This window comes from Stenella coeruleoalba (assembly GCF_951394435.1).
Source record: "Stenella coeruleoalba genome assembly, chromosome: 10".
NCBI lineage: Eukaryota > Metazoa > Chordata > Mammalia > Artiodactyla > Delphinidae > Stenella > Stenella coeruleoalba.
Genome location: NC_137156.1, coordinates 42,805,293 through 42,830,634, shown reverse-complemented (window position 1 = coordinate 42,830,634; position 25,342 = coordinate 42,805,293). Strand labels below are relative to the sequence as shown.

General features: G+C 37.0%; 1 protein-coding gene across 1 annotated transcript in view; it reads right to left on the bottom strand.

The window, feature by feature from the left end:
• The window catches only part of MLIP (muscular LMNA interacting protein), a gene marked incomplete at both ends in the record, with an annotated part of 279,786 nt that overhangs the window by 109,872 nt on the left and 144,572 nt on the right, over positions 1 to 25,342 (bottom strand). Inside the window, 2 exons of the mRNA XM_079934320.1 lie at positions 8,235 to 8,306; positions 17,943 to 19,502. Of these exons, the coding sequence (XP_079790446.1) occupies positions 8,235 to 8,306; positions 17,943 to 19,502 (1,632 nt within the window). The remainder of the gene's footprint in view (positions 1 to 8,234; positions 8,307 to 17,942; positions 19,503 to 25,342) is intronic.

The following is a 25,342-nucleotide window of genomic DNA, read 5'->3' as shown; positions in this document are numbered from 1 at the left end:
GCATGTGGGATCCTCCCGGACCGGGGCACGAACCCGTGTCCCCTGCATCGGCAGGCGGACTCTCAACCACTGCGCCACCAGGGAAGCCCATCCTCTATATTTTTGATTAATCATGAGTAATGGATAGCAGGGAACAGAAGATGTCGTAAAGATAACTCCTTGCTGGTGTTCAGACAGCTTAATTTTTCCTTGACATGGTGTTCTAATCACCTCCTATTTACCCTGTTGGTGGGGAGGGGAAGAGCTTCCCACTCTGTGGTGATGGGGATGGCCGAATACATGACACCTGACACTGGACAGGTGAAATCAACAGCAGTTTAATAGTCAGAGGTGGCCACGGCCCAGGGGAAGAAACTGTGCATTCCATCAGGGCCACATAAGAGCTGTGCTCGGTGCTCGGGGAACAGTGAACAACAGGGACTGTGGAAGGCAGGTTTTGTAGGATCAAGAGAGTGAGGCATCCCTGCTTCCTTAGAAGGGTGTGGTCGGCTTGTTTGAATAAGTAGGCACTGCACCTGGTCGGTTTGATAGGGACGGTTAGGGGACCTTATCTGGGGGAGCAGAGTGGGGAGGTGAGCTTGCAATTAGACCAGCTGAGGCCCTCCCAATTCTACCAGGTGCCAAGCAGGTAGTATTGGGCTTTAATTTTAGACTTTACACTACACATGGCTTCTAACTATGACGGTCATTATAGAGAAGAAAAAAGCCAGAAATTAATGACCCAGAGGGAGGGGATATAGGTATACATATAGCTGATTCAGTTCATTGTAGAGCGGAAGCTAACACAACACTGTAAAGCAATTATATTTAAAAAAAAAAAAAAGCCATAGACTGGGAGAAAATACTTGCAAAGTTAAAAAAGAAAAAAAAAAATAAGAAGAAAAAAATTAGTGACCAGGATTAACAACAAACTCCTTAGGAGAGAACCTTGGTCTAGCTCTTCCTTGCTCTCCAACAACACCTTCTACCCACTCCTCACTTGCATGCTGCTCTTTAACCACAATGGATCACTTGAGTTCTTTGAACTTGTGCTGACCTTCCAAGCACACGTTATTAACTTTGCCTAGATTATCCCTCCTCCATCCTCAGCTCACTTAGAATTCGTATTCATCCTAAAAATCCTAATCCAGCTCGTTTATAATATTTTTTGGCGTTTGCACCAGGCAAAATCTGCCCCTCCCTCCTTGGGGCACTGCATCATTCCATACATGCCTTAAGCATATTGTGTCATCATTACTCTTCAACTGTATCTCCTCTCTACTGGACCATTTGTCCTATAACAATTAGGAAACTATGGTATTTATCTTGGCAGTCTCAGGATAGAACACATGATATGTCTTCAGTAAAGATCTTTAGGATGACTTGAAAGGGCAGACTGACAAATAAATGGAGTTAAATGAATAAATGAATCATAGAAAGAAGATGATCTTAATATGCCTCGGCAAAATGCTCTAGAGAAGGAGTTTAAACTCTGAATATTTTAAGTAACAATTTATTTTCCCATATTTCAATTAAATGTGTTTACCATCAAAGATCTGAGTATGTGATCCATGTTAATATAATGAGCAAATATTTTTTCAGCCAAAATCAAATAGGGTTATTATCTTGGTTACTTCGTGGGAAATTACTATAGGCAAACACAACTTTTATTATGCTACTTAAAGTATTGAAATTTACTCAAAGAATGAAAAAACTACCTACTCAGAATGCTTGGAAAATTAAGGAAGATAACTAGTATTCAGTCAGTAATGCTGAAACTTTGAAATGGAGATAATACTCGAACTGCATTAAAATTTGGAAGGGGGATTATTCTAAGTTTGAATAGCCTTGAAATTCACTAGAATTGATTTTTTTATTGACAAGGAGTTCTCTGTCAAATATATCATCTTGATCCACTCCTTCTAGCAGCCATAAAAAGTAGGTTTTTTCTCTGTAGTACAAAAATGTATTAAAAGAAAATATATTAAATCTCCATTAATGTGAAGCCTGACTGTAGATTGCTTTTTGACAACTTAGCCCGGCAGGATTGTACTGATGTTTCTTTAGATTTATTCATTTTGAGTGAAGTTCTCTCAGAATATTCTCCAATTAAAGATTTTATTTCAAAAACATATATTTTCTACCAAACTGGCTGATAGCCAAGTGAGGCATAAATGGAACATGCTTTGAATTTTTTTTTTTTTTTGCGGTACGCGGGCCTCTCACTGCTGTGGCCTCTCCCGTTGCGGAGCACAGGCTCCGGACGCTCAGGCTCAGCAGCCATGGCTCGCAGGCCCAGCCGCTCCGCGGTATGTGGGATCCTCCTGGACCGGGGCACAAACCCGTGTCCCCTGCATCGGCAGGCCGACTCTCAGCCACTGCGCCACCAGGGAAGCCCTGAATCCTATTTTTAAAGATTCTTAACTAATAGTTAGAAATAGTCTCATTAAAAGTGGTTATATTTTACTCAGCACAACCAACTTTGGGGCCCAGTTTTTGAAAAGAGACATAGTGAATCTCCTTTTAGAAGAGAATAGTTTCTGAGCTCAGCATGACATTATAATTAAGAGGCAAGAACTAGGAGCAAGCATTGTAAATCAAAGTCTTTATGAGAATATATGACCGCACACTGTAATAGGTGTTCCCCATCCAAAAGGAGCATCTCTCATGGAATTACAAACACTGTTAAGTCAGATATATTGAATCAGCAGACTGATTAGAACCTGCTCTCTTTGGAACTAGGATTAAGTTCTAAAAATCTGAAAATTGAATTAGTTGCACTAAGAGTTAGAAAGTAAACTGCTTCCAAAGAGAGGATACTCTAAAAGGGCTTGTAAACTTTTTGTGATGCCTGGACTATCTAACTGGATTGGATTTCAAAAATTGAATGGGCGAGTACTGTATTTTAATAAAGATAAAATTAACCTCCCAAAAAACAATTCAGGCAGAAACCCCAAAACTGCTATACTTTGTTAATCTGACCAGCTATTTGGTAGAATAAATCCTGTGAGAACAAGAGATTTGCTTGATTTTCAGTCATTAATACAAAACCATTTGTAGGATTGGAGATATTCTCAGCTAAATAAATCTCATTTTGATTCTCTAGTTGGAGATTCAGGTCTGAATAGCGTTCAGATCTGAAGAAAAGGGGGAAATGTATGCTGTAAGCCAAAGGGGCCTCCAATATATAAAATTACAGCTTCTTTAAAGGTCTAGGAATATTTATCAGCAGATTATTTTCATATGATTGGTTTAAAAATTTCAAGAATTGAGGAAACTTACTTGGTGTTTTTAATCCCAAGATCTCTGGAGGGTTAAATGTCTGTTCTTCTCACACAGAAGGAAGGGAGTTTTGGCAAGTCATTACGGCCAGTTTCAAACCTGTTCCTGAAGACTTAATGGCAAAGCCACCAGACTTTTTCTTCGTTTAATCAAGTATATCAGAAGGGTGTTCCTGATTCCCAGCCAGCACCTCCTCTACTGTAATTCACCACCTCTCTTTTAATAACTCAAAAAATTGGGCTGCTTTGTAAACCCTCACTAACTCAAGTCTTGTCAGAACAAAGCTATTTCCAATTCCCTTTAACTCTTCCTCATTAAAAAAATAAAAAAAATAAACTTTTGCTGCTCTAATTTAATGAAGATTTAAATATATTCTAGCAAGTAATAAAAAATTATCCAAAACATCACCTCTTGCTCAATATTTCACTTTAGCTAATTGATGTCACTGTTGCATGGTGAACAGGGAAAAGCTAGGGGATAATCAGATCCCACTTAAGGTCCATTTCAACAACTCACTAGCCCTGCAGCTTTGGGAAATTTAGTTGACATTTTGGAGCATCAAAATTTTCAGAGTTGTGAGGATAGTAAAGCATTTAGCTCAGTGTCTGACATGCTAAAGTATTCAGTATGGCAGCCATTGTGATTGTATTATTTAACCATTAAAAATTACCAAGTCTAAAACCAACTTACTTTCCTTGTAGCAGAAGGCCTTTTATATCTTTTCCATGGAATTAGAATTGATGAAGCTCATTCTACCCTAAAGGAAGATGCTTATCATCATCCTAATTGCCATATACGAGGCCCCCTTATTTTTACAATCCTATGAGCAAAAAATTGCTTTAAAATCGTGTGGAATAAAATTGGAAATTTAAGAGACCTACCCAGGTGCAAACTAAATTAATTCATTCAATGAATGTTTAACAAAAACGACTATGTTTTCTCAAATAGTTTATAGTAGAAAAAAAAAAACAGTATGCATACTTTAATATGGTTTACTAAGCGCCTTAAAAGAAATAGCTGCATGGTAGACAACTGCCCAAGAAGAACCAATTGGTATAGATTTGGGTCCTGGGCACTTTTCCATTGTTAAAGAAATTGGGAACACATTTACTTCTTGAACTAACCTAAATGAAGAGATGTCTCTCTAGTCTAGACCATATGCTAATTCGGTAACCAGATTTTGTTAAATTTTTGAGACATGCAAAGATCCTAAAATAGTCTCACCCAAAGGCATATGTTTAATCAGATTGGAGTTTACCAACTCATGTTTTAAAAAATTAAACTGGCAACTTAGAATAAAATGATTTGACAATTGACAAGATATCTCAAATCTTTACCTTTCTATTTTTGTAGCACAGTTTTTGCTACTGTCTTCAAAACAGTTGTTCTTTATCCTCCTTCCACCAGGAAAAATAAAATAATTTTTCTCCTGTAACTTTCATTTAAATAATTAATCCTATAACTTATAGGTGCTATTTATAAAATTGAGCTACTCTAAAATTCTTTCAAACACATTAAGTTTATGAATTAAATGCATAGTGATATCATTTGTTGAGAAACAGTACCTAACCATAGCCTTGATTTTATCCTGAGAAATAATTGTGAGGAAGGGAACAGATAAATTACTTACAAGGAAAAAGTGTATTCTTTCATGGAAAAAAATTAATCACTCTGAGACAATATATATTCGCAATATTTGATTTCAAGGAAATATCCCTTCATCTTTCCTTCCCTTAATACAATTGCTCAATAAAAATAATAATCCATTTATTTAGAATATTAAAATGTGCCCTTCAGTTTAATTTTAACTTTTTACCTATTGCTATCAGACTCAGATGATTAAGAAGAAAAATTAGTCAATAAGAGAGAGAGAGATCTTCAACATTCTCTGAAAAGGACAGCAGTACCCACATTGAGACTAAAAAATAATGTCTATATCAAACTTATTTCCTCTACAGAGTCCAGTATATTGTTGAACATATTGTAATAAGGACAGTCACAAATGCACGTTCATCTGATTATTTTGTTCCTGCTTTATAATCACTTGTATTACATCCTCATCTCAATCTTAGAGAAGATGATTATTGGCAGGAGATTAAGTCAAAGACCCCAACACCAACACATTAAAATATGATGGCTGTAAAGCCTTAGTTAAGGCTTTAGTTAAAAATTCTTCCCTCCTAAAAGTTCATAGGGGAAAAAATGATAGAAAATGGAATAAGCTATAAATTTAAGTTTGACACAGACAATAAATTACAGAATTGAAGTATCAGAAACCTCATGTCCCCTGCCAACAAAATGTACTCTTTTGAAAATTATGGGCTTCATCAAGGGGTGATTAAAACTGAAACCAATCCAAGGATTCAATGAAAGCTTAATGTCTGATTGGAAGGGATGCCTGTATTTCAATTTGGAGAAAATTTTGCTTTTAAAAATAGTATTATTTTTTAAAGTGATTCTGGTTCCTCATTAATTATACTATATGCTATAAAACAGAATGTGGTTTAAAAAATCTGGTTGGGGGAGAGAATTAATTGTCCATCTATCTTAAGACGAAGTAAATGTGCTTTTTCTATCTTCAAGGTGTTCCACAGCACAGACCCTAACAGAATATTGTAATGACACTGCTCCATCATCCTACCCCTTAATTGTGCTGTTCTGTAAGATATTAAAGGGATCTCAGAAAAGCTTCTGTGATTTAAAATATTCCAAAATGTTAATCCTCTCCCAAATAGATGAGTCTCTGATGATTATAGTTTTAATTTACTCACTCAACTCAGAAATAAGTCCCTTTGATTTTAATGGCATAGGATGAGTTCTATTGTATAAACAGATGGGCAAAAAGATAGAAATTACCAGATTTATTTTTTAAAAACAACAACCATGAAAGAAACAGCACAATACCATTCAAGAAATATTACTGAAAATAGAAATAAACTCTCATAAATCTTGGGATAATACTTTTGTTACTTAAAAATTCTTACAAAGTAAAATCTCTTATTGAGGAATACATAACATGGGAGAGCCAGCAAAAAAAAAAAAAAAGTGGAATTATAAAAGGCTCTAAAGAAAAACAAACATCATGTTATATCCTGTGACCTTTGAAGAATTCAAATATTTATTGTCCAAAACCAACATCTTAGTCAAGAGACCATTATCCACACTAGATAATTTTATTAGATATTTTAAATTAGATATCATGATATTTAAACTTAGATATTTTAAACTAGATATCATGATATTTACATGTTGTGGTACTAAAAATAAAAATAATAATTTTACTGAAGAGTATGTTTTATTCAAAATTAAAAACACAAAACCTCTCCCAAATGAACTTGCATTAGGTTCAATGCAAAGCAATACCACCATAGACATTTATGAAATGGGTTTGTGATGCAATTTGAAATTAAGCTAATCATTCCTCATTTTTAATGACTGACTAATGGATTATAATCTCTAAAATCCACTGAATTGGAAGAGAAGAGAGCTGGCCAGCACGAGGGAAGGACCCTGTGGCAGAACAGCCCCTATTCTGTCTTCCTGGCTACTGAGTGGGAGAGCTTCTCCCATTTCTGTGAAGGCAGGCACTTGTCACCAGATTTTGGAAATGTCCATCTGAAATGGGGAGAAGGTCTATGGTGAGGGAACACTTCTACTATGACTCCACATAATATTTAACTCTAGAAAATAGGATAAGGGGCATCTGGTGAAGGTGTCACTTCTTGAAGCCACCTGAAACCTCCTGAAATTGGTGTTTTACGCCCATCTTATCTTTCAGTGAACCATAGAAGGTCAAAATTCAGAAGAGAAGCTAGAGAAAAAGTTACAGATGGCCCCCTCACCTCCCACCTCCAGTTCAAGGCATTCAGATATATAGAGCATAGACTCTGGGCCACAGGTGGATAATTGGGAATTTGTTATCAGAGATACATGATATAAGAGATACTGCCAACCAATGTTCACCTATATACCACTTAGAATATCCCACTAACAACTCCTACTTTTTTAGACAAAAGAATATATAACAGTTTTATTCTCCAGATCATGCTAAAATAACAAGAATATAGGCTCATAAGCCAGTGGTCAAAATACCACCTGGTTGCAAACATTAACATTCTGACAAATTATAACATTATTTGAAACACTATAATTGCACAGAAAAAAAATGGGCTTCATGCAAAGATAAATTGCCAAAATAAATATCATAAAAATAACATAAGAAATGTATCATGTCATAGACTTGGTAATTGATTTCACTTCAATTCTGATATGATCCTCCACTGGGGCTTCATTTGAGTATTTGTAATGACTTATGAAACAAGGGGCTTTAATTTAATTTACCTACTGAAGCAGAATCCTGTAATTTTATAGTTAATGACTCAATAGCAAGTCAAAAATACCCTGGAGCCATGTAAAAGTAGCTGGGTCATTGGAAGGGATCTCAACCCCTCCCTCCCATTCATGGAGGTCAGATCAATGGCTGAGGAAAATGGATAAAGATGTTCAGACCGTGATGGGATTTAAGAGGCTAAGTTGGATGTTTGGCTATAATATTTCCACCCTGTGGAAGCCACTATTAATCATCAAATTTCAAAGCTGGCCAGTTGCCCACACGTAACCGCATTTTACCTCTACTCTATTGATCAATGTGAATAGAGGTAGAAGCTCTTAAATATTAATAACCATTTAAAATTCCAAAGGACAGGGATGTACCCAAATCTGAATCAAGTTTCTCAGAGCTGCTTAGTAGCTTGGATAACTCCAGGCTCCTACCAAGACTCTACCAATAAATCAGTGATGTCTCCGATTCTATCCAAGATGCTTTCACTACGTCATCCTAAACTAAGAGCAGCATTTTATTTTAGTAAAGGCAGAACTTGAAAACAGAATTTTTTTTAAAACATAACAAAAATGACATAAGCAATTTTAGAAAACATCACCAAAATTCACTCTGCTTCTGAGCCAACACTGACCTTCTGTTCCAAAAGCAATGTGTTTGTTGGGATTGCTGCAAAAGCCTTGTAGCTGGACTTGGTCTTGTATTGCTAGAATGGGGGTAACCAGAAAGCAAGAGTGGAGTTGAAAAGGGGAAAGAACGTGACATAAATTTAGACTAGTTCTACCAAGTTAAACCACATGTTATCAAATGAAGAAAACAGTGATTATGCTTCAACAACTTGTTTTTGACAGAAAAAAATTAGTTTATCATGGTAATATTTTATTAGAATGAGAAGCAAAGAAATATCACAGTAAAATATCAGCCTAGGGATTATAGGCAAGTATATGCTATATCATTTCAGAACTTAAAAACATTCATTTTTACAAAGTTATATATAGATTTCTCATTAGCAGCATACCCTGAGAAGAATACTATTGTATAAATATTTGGGGTATTTTTGCTTGATTCTCAAAGGAAAGCAATTCTTTTTTTATAGTGTCATAATTAACAAATATTATGCCAATAAGTTTAATTGAACTCAATACATTCTCTTGCATCATTCATAAAAACAATGATCAGAACACGTAAAATTTAGCAGTAATTTTTAGAGAGTAGTATATTTTGAATAGAAGTGATATCAGCAATTTAACTCCATAATGGAAAAACTAGAATGCGCTCTTGATCTTAATTTCATTTTTTTAAACCTCATCACCCTTTCCTGCACTTTCTAATACAGTGATGTTAATGAATCAAATGATAAAACATTCTGAGTTTTCTTTTTTTTTTCTTTTTTTTGCAGTACGCGGGCCTCTCACTGTTATGGCCTCTCCCATTGCAGAGCACAGGCTCCGGACGCGCAGGCTCAGCGGCCATGGCTCACGGGCCTAGCCGCTCCACGGCATGTGGGATCCTCCCGGACCAGGGCACGAACCCATGTTCCCTGCATCAGCAGGCGGACTCTCAACCACTGCGCCACCAGGGAAGCCTAACATTCTGAGTTTTAAGTAAAACTCAGAGTAATCTAGTTCAGTTTTGGGAAGTATTTGGGGGAGAGGGTTGAGCGTGAGAAAGTTGTAGAAACCAGTATCATATACATAACCAAAGGCCCAGTTTTGATATTGTTCTCGGTCCCAAGCTGCTTAACTAAGCTCAAGGTTCCTCTCACTTCAAAAGCTCTCAGGCAACTTCCCCACTCGCCCAGAGCCAGCGGGAAACTGGCACACAGCTCCAGGCTGTCTTCGTCCCCTGGAAAGAAGACCAAAGGATCTACAGAAGAAGACATGGTAATCAAGTAAAATAAAACCTTGAATTTTATGGATGGGATTGGTGTACCCTCATTCAACAGGTGTGAGGAAGGTAAGAGGCTGGCACATTCATATTCCTTAGGAAGAAGTTCAAGTAGAAAAAAATCAAAATGCCAGACCTGGAAGAAGAAAGTCTCTGGTCCCTTCAAGACTTGAGCTTACCTACTGAAGCAGAATTCTGTAATTTTATAATTAATGACTAAAGTCATTAATTATAAGTCTTTCTATTGATCCAGCACTGCTATGGTCTCCAGAAAATAATGTATTTGGATAAGTACTAAAATAAAATGCCATCTCAGCATGTGGAATTAGAGCTGACATCTATGACTAGGCAAATAACATGCATTGCCTCATTTAATTTTGCAGAATCCCTATAACTAAAGAGTCATTAGGAAAAGAAGATGTGGTGAGCTCAGGTGACTCATCTAAGACCACAGCCCATAAAAAACAAACAGATTTGGGATCTAGGTCCATCTGGATCCAATATCCATGCTTCTCTATAAGATACTTTTTCCCAAGGAATATCTAAACAGACAAATAATGCAGAATAAAATATGTTATTAATACTCCACAATGGTTTGTGGATATTTAACTGTAGCAATAGTTGCAACAATAATAATAGATAACAATCACTACAAGCCAGGTACTCTTCTGAAACCTTAATGTGTATTATCTCATTTAGTTTTCACAACAAACCTATTATGTAGGTATTACATTATGTTTACCTTATATATGGAAACTAAAACAAACAGATGTTAAGAAACTTATCCAGGGTCACTAGCTACTAAATCATAGCTGGGATTTGGACAAGGGTGCTCCAGCTCAACAACTGTGATTTACCTGCCATATGCTCTTGCCTCTCCTTTCAGGATGCGTGATCATTTATAATGCTTGTTCTCCTATCCACAGCTGTCCTAAAGAATATAGTTGACGAAGCCTCTACAGAGCAATATCTTATTATAAATGTAATGCCATATAATCTTAGAATTAGAAGTGATATTGAAGGCAATCTGTTTCAACCCCCTCATCCAAGGCATCAATCTCTCTGATTCTCTGTTCAGGCACACCATGAACAATTGCCTACCTCCCAAGGCAGCACATTTAGGTCTAATTGTTAGAATTGGTACAAAATTCCCCTTTATATTGAGCCAAAATATGTTTCCTGCTAAGTTACTCCTATAGGACTTTGGTCCTCTTTTTCCCTGCTTGGACTAAAAGCTCTCTTCTGTGTGATAGTTATACTGCTGTTTCCACCTACCCCTTCCTTACTGATCCTCAGCTGAAGAATTTCACTATCCCTTTCCTCTGTCAATATTCCTTTAAATATTTTTAATTTAATTTTTATTTTATATTAGATTATAGTTGATTTACAATGTGTAAAAAAATGATACAAATGAACGTATTTATAAAACAGACTCACAGACTTCAAAAAAAAATTTATGGGGACTTCCCTGGTGGCGCAGTGGTTAAGAATCTGCCTGCCAGTGCAGGGGACACGGGTTTGAGCCCTGGTCCGGGAGGATCCCACATGCCACGGAGCAACTAAACCCGTGTGCCACAGCTACTGAGCCTGCACTTTAGAGCCGATGAGCCATAGTTACTGAGCCCACGTGCCACAGCTACTGAAGCCCACGCACCTAGAACCCATGCAATGCAACAAAAGAAGACACTGCAATGAGAAGCCCGCACTCTGCAACGAAGAGTAGCCCCCACTGGCCACAACTAGAGAAAGCCCACACGCAGCAGTGAAGACCCTACATAGCCAAAAAATAAAAAAAAAATTAAAAATAAAATAAAAGAACATTTACATTTCTTCTAAAAACAAATAAAAAATAAAAATTTATGGTTACCAAAGTGGAAACGTGGGAAGAAGGATAAATTAGGAATTTGGGATTAACACACTATTATATATAAATTTTTTAAAGGTGTGTTTATCTAGATGTATTTTTAACACGAAGTAGAATATCATCATCACTGACATGATATTGACAATAAACTCAATTAATACAGTGAAGATGATACTCATTGGCATTGCCTCCTTGGTTTTTGTGGTGTGTTTAGAATACACAGAATGAAGTTGAGGTCATTTTATATTGTTGGATCACATTGTGTATGCTATTACCTAAAATTCCTAATCCTTTCATCTTTTTCTTAACATTTGTTGAAATTAACCTCTATCCTGTAGTTATGCTTTTTTCCTTCTAGATCCAAAAATAGTACTTTAGGTATTATCTCTATCCAATTTCACTGATTAGATTTGTCAGTCATTGTAAACTTCAAAGATAATAATTTTATATTATTTCATGAACCATTTTTTAGGCATATCATCTTTATCTTCATTCAAGTCACATACAAGGATAGGGAGCTCTTGCCTACTGCATTCTGCCAACCTGGTGGGCATCAATCCATCTTGTAAATTTATTTGGATACGGCAGTTCAACTAATAGATTCACTCAACAAAATATTATTGAGTATCTACTTTGTAACATGCATTGCTCTAAGTATTGGTGATTCAGCAGTAAACAAACACACAAAGCCTTTACTCTCTAGAGCTTACATCTTAATGAACTGAAACAAATAATAAACAAACAAATAAATAAGAAAGCAAAAGAAAAGCCATAGAGAGATAATAATATGCATAAAATTAAAATAAGGTGATGAGATAGACAGTGATCTCGAGGATGCTTTGGATTAAGCATTCAGAATTCACAGAAATATATCACTACTTCTCAAATATCTCTCCTTGTTCAAGATATCATGAAAGACATCACAAAAGCTAGAAGCTGGAAAGAATTCAATAAATGTCTTTTGCTGAAGAAAATGTCTGACTTCCAGTTATAACTGTTTTGGTAAACATTCACAACCTAAGAATTTGCCATAATTTTCAGAATTTACCTTCCATTTTTTGTGTTAAAAAAACAGCTTGCTTCTTTTTTCTGGTAAATCTCCTCTTTCCCATCATTTACAATACTTCTTTTGCAATAAAATTAGAAATTTCATGTGTTTTTTGAGATACGATTTATCTAGACCAGGAGATATGAACTTATTTAGAGCAACTAGTTGTCCTTTCTAGTTCTTCATCTATCTTGGGCTTTATGCATCTCTAAGACATATGTAGCCTTTCCTTCTCAGTCCAAACATCATTCTTGTTGCCATAAGAGATACTTTTTGTGTTCAGTATATTTCTTTTAGGTTCTCCTAACAATATCCAAATTTGGAGCATATTTCTTTTTTAGTATGTCAAGGCTTCCAGGTATGAAAGCAAATTCATTTGTTTCCCTTCCTTGGCTTAAAATTACAGATCACTCTAGTCACTGTAATTATAACTTAAATAATAAGAATAGGCTGGAATAGGCTGGAATAGGCTGGAATCACCATTAGCTAGTCATACAAGGTAGAACCGACCAGCCTGACTTTGAATCCAGCAAAAAATTCAGTGATAACTACTATATCTCTGCAATTTGCAATCTATGTTTTTAGTCATCTTTCCATAAATATCTGTTAAATATTCACTACGTAACAGGTACAGGGCAAAGTTTAGGTTTAAAAAAGGAAATTGGGGCTTCCCTGGTGGTGCAGCGGTTGAGAGTCCGCCTGCCGATGCAGGGGACACGGGTTCGTGCCCTGGTCCGGGAAGATCCCACATGCCACGGAGCGGCTGGGCCTGTGAGCCATGGACGCTGAGCCTGTGCGTCCGGAGCCTGTGCTCTGCAACAGGAGAGGCCACAACAGTGAGAGGCCCGCGTACCGCAAAAAAAAAAAAAAAGGAAATTGTATTTTGTATGTAAGTTTATCAGAGCTAATTCTATTTATAGGCAGTGCTAGATATTGTAACATAAATCTTGGGTGTGAAGGTGGGGATAGCAAGAACACACCCTTCCCCTTCAGAAAATATTTCCCACCACTCTCCTCACCACCACCCCCATCACTGACACATAAAATTCACCACAGGCTCTAGTAATAAAGACCTATGAGATCTCAAAACAAACTGTACTATTTGCCTTGAGAATCAGGGATTTGAACTCATGGTTACACTTTAAGTACAGGTAAATGGCAGGACCTCAAATTACATAAACAACAAGACCCTGAGGAAGGGCCTGACCATACTCTCTCAAGAAGCATCACCTCCTTGGATGTCACCCTTTCAAAGAAACCTATCTCCGCCACCCAACATAAATTGGTGACAACCACCTCTTACCCTGCTATACTTTTCTCTATACTTATGATCTTCTAACATACAAGAAAATTTACTTATTGGGGAGGGGGAGGGTCGTGGACTGTTTCTCTTTCACTGTAGAATATAAATGTTCTTTTAGCAGGCATTTTTTGCAATTTTATTTGTTTCAGCATCTTCACAACTTTGAAACTTGTACATAATGAGCACTCAATACGTATTTATTTTACCAATGAGTGATTTTTTTTGAACTCAGATTGACCATTTTTGCTCATAGAGGTACATTTCATTCTGTTCCCAGATTATGTAAGGATCAGCAGAAATGGAGAAAGTCACATAGAGGCTTGTAACCACCAAGTTTTCAGTGTGATATACTTGGAAATGTTATGATGCCTTAAAAGAATGAGAGTTTATAAATAAAACATCAACTATAAAAGTTCATAAAATATCTAAAAGCTCCCAACTGATTCCCTAACCAATCCATGTGTCCATCTAGCTTTCAGGCCAGGACAGTGACACCACTGGAGCCCGCACAGAGCTTCAGACAATCATCATTGAGGGGCAAAATGTATGAGGTTTTGATGTAATGGCCATCCCAAATTTCCATCTGGAACACCATAATAACTCACTAGGAGAAAAATGTAAATTATAATGAAGGCAAAAGATATTGGGAACCCAAATACAACTCCATAGATTAATTTTCTGATATTCAGGTTTTCCCAAGGGGAAAAAGTGTCTCAGACAATATACACATTGATCAAAGAGCCATGGGAGCAACATTCAGGGAGACACCCATCCTGTCTAGGACCATGATTCTAATGTGAAATAATATTTTTCAACCATATCTGAAATCAAAATATAGCCGTTATACTAATAAAAGCAGATTCAGAACTTTAAGATTCTATCTATGAGAAAGAAACATCAAACATACCTTATACCTGAATTTAGCTCAGCCTAAGCTAGCTGTTCCAGTTCATTTTCATATCAAAGGACAGTAAGGCCAGACTTGGAACTAATATCTTTCAAGCATTGATGTTTTAATTTGATGGCTATCTGTATTCTAGGACCTCTTTCCTTTCAGGATCTGGCACTGAGTGAAGCTGATCTAAATCTGAAACTCTTTGACTTCAAAGAGGGTCCTGTGCTCAGATTAGCACCACAGTGGAACGAGCCAGACAAGAAACAGTCCCTAAAAGCATATAAATTCTTTGATATCCCAAAGCTTTTGTCTATTTCCTCCTATCAACCTATAAAGTAATCTTAGCAATTTAAACAAAACGAGTCAAACATCAAAAGAAACTGCGATAAGATTTATCTCTTCCAGTATCCAACAGTGTCCATTTTACTGAACTTTTTACACTCAAGGTACAATTCTTGCAAAGAATAGTTTTATATATATATATATATATATATATATATATATATATATATATACACATACTGATTTTTTACCTACAGAGATAACAGCAAGAAGCAAGGAGGAAATAAATATGACAAATATGATATATATATGATAAATATGACAAATATGTCTCGAGAGAAACCAATTTTGCAAAAGTTATTATAAATTTTACCCATTATAAGAAACATTTTTTCTGTTCAAAGGAACAGATAAAAATGGATTAGTTATAATCATTCTCCATATTTTCATACATGTTCATCAAATTTAAGAAGCATTTCTACAAGTTGAACTTTATTAACTTGGATATAAAGAAAATAAGCAGAAAAAATAAAGCTAACACTGAAAATTCTTCAATATTGGGGGCAGTAAATGAGCTGGGGAGGAACAGGTCTTCAAAAAACTTGATTTTAGGGCAAAAAAGGACTTCATCAGAAGCCGCTCTGGGCTCACTCTTTTCCAACTCTCCAAAAATGGGACAAAACATGAACAAAACAGAGTGAACCACAAACAGAAACCCTCTAAGAAACCTGTGGAGTAACACTACTTTTCATAGAGGTAAAGAATAAGTGTAAGGCAGTATGGTTTAAGAGACAATTGCCAATAAATTCAGGAAAAAGTAATGTTTAGATCACCAGGGGTTTTTTTTCAATACATTACAAATGAATACCATAATCACACATATGTATTGAAAAGATAATCACCAGGTCATTTCACCTCAAATACATCATATTTTCAAACTTAGAGTTAGAGAGAAAGTTAGATTTCCTCCATCCCATTTGCTTTGAAGTTTAAAATACAAGGACTTAATAATCTTGAAAAATACATTTTAAAGTGATTCAAATATTATACAAATTGATAATTCTAATCATCATTTCATTCCTTCCTAAGAATTAATAAATAAGGCTAAAATGATAATTAATATGAGTTATTGCTTTGTAGCAATAAATCTCAGTAATAAAGAACATGGCTTCAGGAATCAGTAGATTTCAATTAATATAAATGTCAGCTCTGCCAGTATAAGAAATGTAACCTGGGCAAGTTATTCACTGAACTACAGTTTCTTGGTATACAGAATGAAGAAAATAATATTACCAATCTCATATGGTCATGACAAAATTAACTAACACGGTCCCTGTTAATTAAATTTTAACTACTTTGCTTAACTACTAGGATAGTCCTTGACTCACAGAAAGTACTTGATATCTGTTACTGTAATTATCATTACTATCATCACTATTCGATGATAAGGCCAATCTTCTTACATGTCCACATATACTCCTCTGGGATCGTCTTCTGTATATTTGGTGGAGTTGTTTACCATTTCTGAAATGCCACCTGCTTTCCTCTTCATTAAGCTAAATCCTAAACATTTCCGACAGGCCTGACATTTATGATAACTTCCCTTACTAAACATATCCCATAATAATATTTCTCTTATACTGAATTCAGTGAACTCTTATACACAATCTGTATTACGTTATATTAATATTGCCTTATCCTTGTTTTCTAGCTTTACTGTAGATTTAATAACTCTCTATAGCTTCTCCACATTATATATATGTATATTTTGTTTTTCTGAATAAAATATATTTTTAAGATAAAGGATTATTTTCCTTAAAAATAAAACACATCCACAAAAAAGCTAGTATGGTGGTGGGCATACAGTAGATGTCTAATGCATGCTTTTTAAGTTGAATTGTACTGTAACATATTAACAGCATCATGTGGGCTGTTTTATCTTTTCCATGGTAAGTTCATCATCCCAACAGTGACAGAGTTGAATACAATCTCCATGGAACCAACTTGGACACTCTAAAATGGTGTTAATTCAATGCACTGAACTGAAAATCCAAACCCCCTCCTAATACAGACACTTTCATAATTTTATTTCATTTATAGAATACTGACTGAACCCTAAGTGTCTAAACTCCATATCTTAAATTACATGAGAACAGTTGGGAAGCTGCTACACTCTAGGGCAGAGTTGCCTTCCTCCAGGAAAAAGGAACAATGAATGCTATGGTAACTCCTTCAAATGTTTCCCTTCTCATATTAAAGTAAATGCTGATTTCACATCCTTCCTCAATGGGTCGCTTCAGAGCATTTAAAAGTCAATACTTCTCCTCTCTTAACTTTACTTCCCTCTACCCAGCCTGTCCATCCTTTCTGTATTTTATAATCATTAAGTATTCAGTGTTCATAATAAATCAAATAATTTTCACATACAAAGGAAATTTCTATTCTCTTTGCCCAACATATATATAGCTAAATCCATATTGATTTAGCTTGAGGTATATGGAGAGCAATAAAGAAATCATCATGGTGGAAGGGGAAGAAAATTACTACTAATAAATAAATGCCAGTAAAGGAAATAGAAAGTTGTCAGATTGTCTGGGCAGTTATATGGGGCTTGATATATGATAATAGTCCATTTTACAGTAATCCTGTCTACTATTTTATCAGTACAGGATATTTTGATGGATAATAGGGTCCATGTTATTAAAGAATCAGAAATGTATCATATTCCCAAATTCCACCTAACTGCTCTAAATTCCATCTTCGGGATCAATAATATAACTCATATTATGCCTGGAAAAAAATGCCCTTGGAGCCACAGATATAAAAGGTTACCATAAGAGGATTTGCAACATCAAAGAGGCTTTCAGAAACATACACAATTTTAGACCATTTATAATTCATCTACGCATTCAAATATACCAAATCTTAGATCCCCTTGCACTATCTCCTTGTAGGAACAGAAAGAATATCATAATTGATGATTTTTCCCCTGAAAAAAAAATGATTCCGTATTTCAAAAGAAACATGCACCATGCAACGTGCAAAAAAAAAAAAAAAAAATACCTTGTGTTTCTTATTTTCAGGGCCTGTTGACATGGACAATGCACAAGGTGAAATCAGCTCGTTGGTTCTTGTTAGAGAGATGGGAGGTGATGGGGATGAAACAGATGACCTGTGGTCAGATATGGAGCTTTCGGATTTCCCAAGTCTTGAAGGCAGGGTAAGATTTGGGTGCAGCGCTGAGGGACTGAGGTGGCGCACCTCGGTGGGCGGATTAGCACGAGGGAGAGCGGAGCACCCCAGTTGGGGAAGAGAGGCAGAGCCAGCGCTGGAGACAGGGTGTGGGGGAGGAGCTAAAGGTGTCTGCCCCGGGCCAGAGAGAGGTGCTGATGCTCTCTTGGATCTGTTTATCAGGTTTGAAAGAGCTGGGGAAGGATGGTAGCATTTCTCTGGAGAGGGGAGCCTGGCTCTTGGGTTGGTGGGAGGAGACACCGAAGACGATGCCGACGAGGCTAACGTAGAAGGATGTGGGGAAATATCCCTGGGCTTTCCTGGGCCCCTGAGGTCAGCATCCTGTCTGCCCTTGGAAAACAAAGGAGAAAAGCTTGGAGGGACAGGAGGCAGACCTGTAGAACTGGAGGTACTGGTTTGCAGCTGGGAAATCATTGGGCTGCTCTTTAAAGAAGTGGGGGATGGCGTTTTCTCTACATTCAAAGAAGCAAGGCTGCTACTGCCCTGTTTCGGGGGAGAAAGGGAGGATGCCAGAGGAAGGGGAGCAGCTTTAGTGGAAAAAGGGAAGGGAAAGGATTGCTGGCTGAGATCAGAAACCTGGTTTTCCCTTTGCTCTGGAGACGCCGCTCGCAGGGAGCAACTTGAGAGGGATTTTTTAGGCGTAGGAGAGGTATGTTTAATTTTTTGATCGAGTGTGAGGCTGGAAGAAGCCAGGGAGTTGAGAGAGAAGGTGGGACAGGATGCCGGGGAAAGGGGTCTTTGGTGAGAAGGGTTGGATTTGAGGATGGCAGTGAGGAGGGAAAGCCGGGAGGGCACTGGGGATTTCACCCCTGACGTTGAGAAGTTCCCGCTGGATGACACTTCGCTACAGACAGTGGAAGAAGAGCCGTGGAAAGGGGAGGGGAGGGGTTTGGGACTCGGAGAGAGTGAGTGCGTGACGATGCGGACCGGGATGTAGGAGGCTGAATTCGACTTCAGAGAAGCACCGGAGGGCAGCGAAGGAGAAGAGGTTCTCGGACTTTCTCTGGGACTAAGGACATGCGAGGTGACAGTCTTCTTGAGGACTTCAGACGTCAGGCCAGGTTTTTGCTGGACTGCATTTGGACTGGATGAGTGAGAACCTGATAATTGAGCGGGATGGGGGAACTGTGACGTCGAGGACGTGCCCTTCGGTGCAAAAAATGGTGCAGAGTGAGCGGAAGTTTGAAAGTACATGGCTGTTTCTTCCACCAGGGCCCCACTGACATCCAGCCTCCTCGGGTGGAACTCCTCCAGGACAGAGGCTCCGGCTAGGTCGACTGGGACAGGTGGTGTTTTCTGATTAGTTGGAGAAACAAAGGAGAAAGCAGGTGGTTTATAGGCAAGCTGCTCAGAGGCAGTGGGAGAAGTTAACTAGAGGAAAGAGAAACAGACAGGGTCATAGGACATCATTTGTGAAACTGTCAAAACATTCTTGTCACTTGTGCATTTATGCAAACAGTCTTATTAGTTTACACAAAAAGAGGCCCTTAAACCTCTGAGAAAATGGCAGAAATTCTGTTTTGCTAATGAGGCATTGCTTTGAATTTGAAATAAAATATAAATAAACAGTGAACTCTTAGATACTATATCTCATTTATTCTCCAGAATGAACATCAATATAAAATTGTATTTGCATGTCTCCCTTTGGAAGATAATTCATTGACAAAAATCTAAAAGAGTTATCTTCTTTTGGAATTGTGTGATTTGAAAAGATTTAAATCACCGTCAATATAAATTTCAAAATGCACTTTGGAAAAGGAAATAGGTCTTCTTCCATTGCAAGAATATAAACCATAATATAATAATAATGACTACAATCCTTAAAAACTTTACCACACTTTGAATGTTAAAAATTCTAAAAACTTGGACTACTCCTACATATTGTAAACCTGAAAATAATCCCAGAATTCAAAAGATGCAGTGCTTAACATCAACATAACTGTAATAAACTGAGAGACTGAAAGCCAAGGCTGAAACAGAGAGGGAGTTTTAGCTTATGAAAAATATTTTCCCTAATTACTTGCCAGAATGAACAGTTAATAAATGATGTGAGTTATGTTGGAAGGAATGAATAGATACTCTTTCATATGGAAAGAAGCCAGAGTACATTATCTGTTTTTTTTTTAATTGGAGTATAATTGCTTTACAATGTTGTGTTAGTTTCTGCTGTAAAATGAAGTGAATCGGCTATATGCATACCTATATCCCCTCCTTCTTGGACCTCCTTCCCACCCCTGCCTCCATCCCACCCATCTAGGTCATCACAGAGCACCGAGCTGAGCTCCCTGTGCTATAGAGCAGTTTCCCACTAGCTATCTATTTTACACATGGTAGTGTATTTATGTCAAACCTAATCTCCCAATTCATCCCACCCTCCCCTTCCCCCACTGTGTCCACATGTCTGTTCTCTACGTCTATGTCTCTATCGGTGCCCTGCAAATAGGTTCATCTAATCTGCCTGAAACAATGCAAGCCACCAATCCCACATCAAATAAAAAGAAAATAAAGAAATATTGTATCACTTTCAAGAGAAGCTAGGGAGAGCCTGTAAAATAACTGAGTAGCTCTATTCTTGCCCTATTTTTAAAATTATCCAGTACTTTAAGACAAATACTGAAATTATAAATGATTCTAAAGCCAAATCTTTTAAACAGAGGTTTCCCTTTAAAATTATTGATTTGAGTCTATTGATCCATAAGAGAAAAGAAAATATTTGTACCTAATACAGAATTTAGGGAATATCTGTTATTCAAAATATTAATTTGTATTTGTTAAGTTATATACTTAATTTATTAAGTTATATATTAAGTTGTATAATATTATATACATTGCATTACATAGCAGAAAAGTGTACGACCATAATAATTAAACTTAGCAAGAGCTTCATTTATAAACTCAGTAAAAGATATTTCTTGATTTTGCTCTATAACATGTTAAGAAGGTGTTCATCAGACCTAATGCAAAGATTTTCACATCATAGAGTTTTGAGTTCTAAAAATATTTAAGACTGATAAATTCAAACAACTCACCCCAAACTTCTAAGTTTCTGAGCAAATGTACCCAAAATATTCTTCTCTTTTTATATGTAAATTCATTTGTGTATTTGCAACACAGAATTCTTGCCACATAAATTATTTTTGAATAATTTTGGCATGCAACCCAGAATATCTGAAAATCATCAATAATTGAAAATCAAACAATTCAATAAAATTGAAAAAGAAAGCTTAACAATTCCCTCACATAAGTTTTGCTTAAAAACAATTCGCTTATCCAGTATTTGTAAAACCAACTCTTGTGTTTAGCCATAAGTGAAAGGTCTTCTCTAATTGTTTCCTATGATTGGTCTGTCCTCATGGAAGGAATGAAGAAATTTCGAGGCTATGTACAGTCTCTTTGCATGCTATGCCATAGCTTTTGTTATAAAAAAATTGTAAATTAATAACAGCCACAAAAATTCCATTACCTTTTCAGTCATGTTTCCAAATAACTTCAGTTTATATAACAAACTCATTAATTCATCCTGATTATCTACCAAATTATCATGTTAAAATCTCAGGACTGTGATTTTGAGGGTCTCATCAGAGGAAAAGACTGTTCCCTTCAATTTCCCCAAGACTATGGCTTCTAATTACCAAACATTCTATTACATGAAGTCATATCTTACCTAATATAAGTAACTCTTAATTTTACTGTACTTTCTAATAGCTTATCATTGAAGAACTTCTAAGAAAAGTTCAAAGGGAAAGATTCTGAAAAGTCTAAGAATGTTTTTTATTATATTTTCCTATTTGATGTATTAATAAGCATTTGCAATATGTTTTTTTCTAATTTGATGTTATCCTAATTTATACTAATATAAAAATGTGGCACCATATTTTTATAAAATTTCCAGGAGAAGGGAATGCATTTTTTAATGAAAAAGATTCATTTTCCTGAGTTCCTCTTATTAATAACTTTAAAAAAAGAGCGAGTAAAGACATGAATGATTTTATGCAGGAAGAAAGGATGGATACCTGTCAAATGTTCAGTCAAGTAGCTCGAAATAGGCCCTTTATTTTAGCTCTTTCCTGTAAATCCCTTACTGATGATAATAAACTTCTCTGATGATGCCTACAAATTGTATCAATCTTTCCATCCTCTCCCATTAATAACCCCAGTTCTGTTCTCTAGGTTCTCTAATTCCTTCTCTCTCAAACCTGTTCTCTGTCTTCTCCACCATTTATTTCTAACCTGATATTTGTTGATGTCTTCGCTTCAGGCACCTCTCTAAAATCACCGCTGACTATGTTCTCCAATCCCCAGCCCTCTTCTGATTCCTTGAGCCCCCTTACCACATACCTCCTCCAAAATCATTTTCAGAACTCTCTTCTCCTAGAAAAACTATCCTGAGCTCTGAATACATTCACAGTAATCTCTGTAACAGAGGATGCTTACAATATTCTGCTCTCATCAAGTGGATGGTCTTAATCTTAAATCCATATTGGATCCTGCATAATAGAGGCTATCAGTTATTTTAACAACCAGTCTCTGTAGTATAGCTGCCTTGTCACTTTAGTCAATCTCAAATTAACTGCTTCTCAGCACTATTCACAGTAGCCAACACATGGAAGCAACCTCAATGTCCATAGACAGAGGAATGGATAAAGAAGATGTGGTATTATATACAAAGGAATACCACTCAGCCATAAAAAAGAATGAAATAATGGCATTTGCAGCAACATGGATATAACTAGAGATTATCATACTCAGTGAAGTAAGTCAGAAAGAGAAAGACAAATACCATATGATTTCACTTATATGTGGAATCTAAAATACGACACAAATGAACTTATCTATGAAACAGAAACAGACTCACAGAGATACAGAACAGACTTGCAGTTGCTAAGGGAGGGTGTTGGGGGAGGGATGGACTGGGAGGTTGGGATTAGCAGATGCAAACTATTATATATAGAGAGAATGGATAAACAATAAGGTCCCACTGTATAGCACAGGGAAATATATTCAGTATCCTATGGTAAACCATATGGAAAAGAATATTAAAAAAAAAGAATGTATATATATGTGTAACAATCACTTTGCTGAAAAGTAGAAATTAACACAACATTGTAAATAAATTATAGTTCAATAATAAATAAATAAAATTAACTGCTTCTGTGTATATTCAGTTTTTCCTAATGTGTCCATGAGATTCCAAAACATCTGAATAAAAACGAAAATGTCTGATCTGCTGCCTGATGGTCTGAATAGTTCCCAAGATTTAAACCATGTTGGTCCATATAGTTGTGATCTTTCTCCTGAATCTGTACAGTTTCTGCAAGGCAGAAACTCCCGATTCTCCTTTGTCCTTGCATGCAATCATTACATTATAGCTCCTTGGCCTCCTAAACAAACCTGCTGATCTGTCCTCTTCTCACTGATGGACACTTGCAATGTGACTGAGCAGATTCTCAGCCTTTCTTACCTGAACAATTTAAGTCATCTTTTTGGTATTCCTATTTCTAGTTGCACCCAATTGCACCTATCTTCAGACTGACCTGTTAAAAATCTAATCAGGGCTTCCCTGGTGGCGCAGTGGTTGAGAGTCCGCCTGCCGATGCAGGGGACACGGGTTCGAGCCCCGGTCCGGGAGGATCCCACATGCCACGGAGCGGCTGGGCCCGTGAGCCATGGCCGCTGAGCCCGCGCGTCCGGAGCCTGTGCTCCGCAACAGGAGAGGCCACAGGAGTGAGAAGCCCACATACAGAAAAAAAAAAAATCTAATCAAAACACACCGATGCTCAAGATGTCACCAATACTTTCCCACATCTACCAAGAACTCAAGATTGTTCCTTCACAACAGAGCCCCTCTCCTCCTAGCCAGTCTCATCTCCCTCATCCCCTGCTATTTTGCATTTTAGGTTTTAGAAATACTTATTTAATCTCAACCTTCTTGCCAATATTGTCAACACTCTAGCCATCTTGTTCTTTTGCTAATCCACTTGGCAAATCATTATTCTTAAATCAATTATGCTCCTAGACCTAGTCTACTTAAAGCTGTTATTTTAAAAATATAATGGAACCCAGGGCCACTGCACTTGATTTAAGAACTTGTCCTGTACAAGGGCACCAGCTGAGAGTGGGGCTGAACTTTCCTACACTAAGCAGAGGGGGTACATTTTTCTAATTCACACATGGGCTGGGTAAGGCACTGTAAATTTGTGTCATCATAAACTTAAGGTCTATAGTCTCAGCTGGGCTGTGTACCACTCAGCTTTTTTGTGGGTCATTTGGGATTTTTTTTTCTTTTCTTATATTTTGACCTCAGCTTCCTCTCCTGTTCTAAACAACAGCCTTCCACAAAGTTAGCACTCACTAACCCTTTTCCCAGAACCTCCCTCACTGTGTGCAACAGATAACTGAAATTCCTTTTCTCCAAGGAAAATTATGATTACTGGGAAAATTAAATTTTTTCTAGACCTATTCTTATCTCCTTTCCTTCATTCTAAAGAAAAATAATGTCTTTTCCCTTTTTAAGAGTAAATTTCCCTCTGTACTCTGAATCCCAGCAGCTCTTGCCTTCTCAGGGATCCCATTTCATTAACTATCCCCTGTATGCTATGTATTCATCCTTTTTCTTTTTTACTGGTTCTCTCATCCTAACATAAAGCAGAATACTTCCCATCATTAAAAAGATAATAATAACTATCATGTAGTAGACTGTAAAAATGTCCACATTTTTCTACTCTTTTCGTAAGAAAGGCAAAGTCCTTTTCCTCATTCACCCTTTAACCTCACCTAGCCATATGACTTGTTTTGACCAGTGGGATGTTAGCAAATGTGATACAAGACACAGTGGCTTGAAAAGCACTTGTGCATTGGGGCTTACTGGCTTGCTGAGTGCAGAGCATCACCACAATGTAAATGAGCCCAGGCTAGTCCACTGGAAGATGCCAGACCACATCTCAGCTAACCAACCACCAGACAGCTAACCAGCCAGCAGCTGACCCAGCAGCCAATTGCAGACCCGTAAGTGAACCACAGCAAAGATCAGCCAAGCCTGACCCAGAGCTGCAGAACCACGCAGCTGAACACAGCCAAATTGTTGACCTGCGGATTTTTGAGCTAAATAGATGGTTGCTGTTTGAAAACACAATTTTGGTACTGTTTGTTAAGCAACAAAATCTAACTGATAAAAACACATGCACACACATGCACCAAGATCTGTGGTGCCT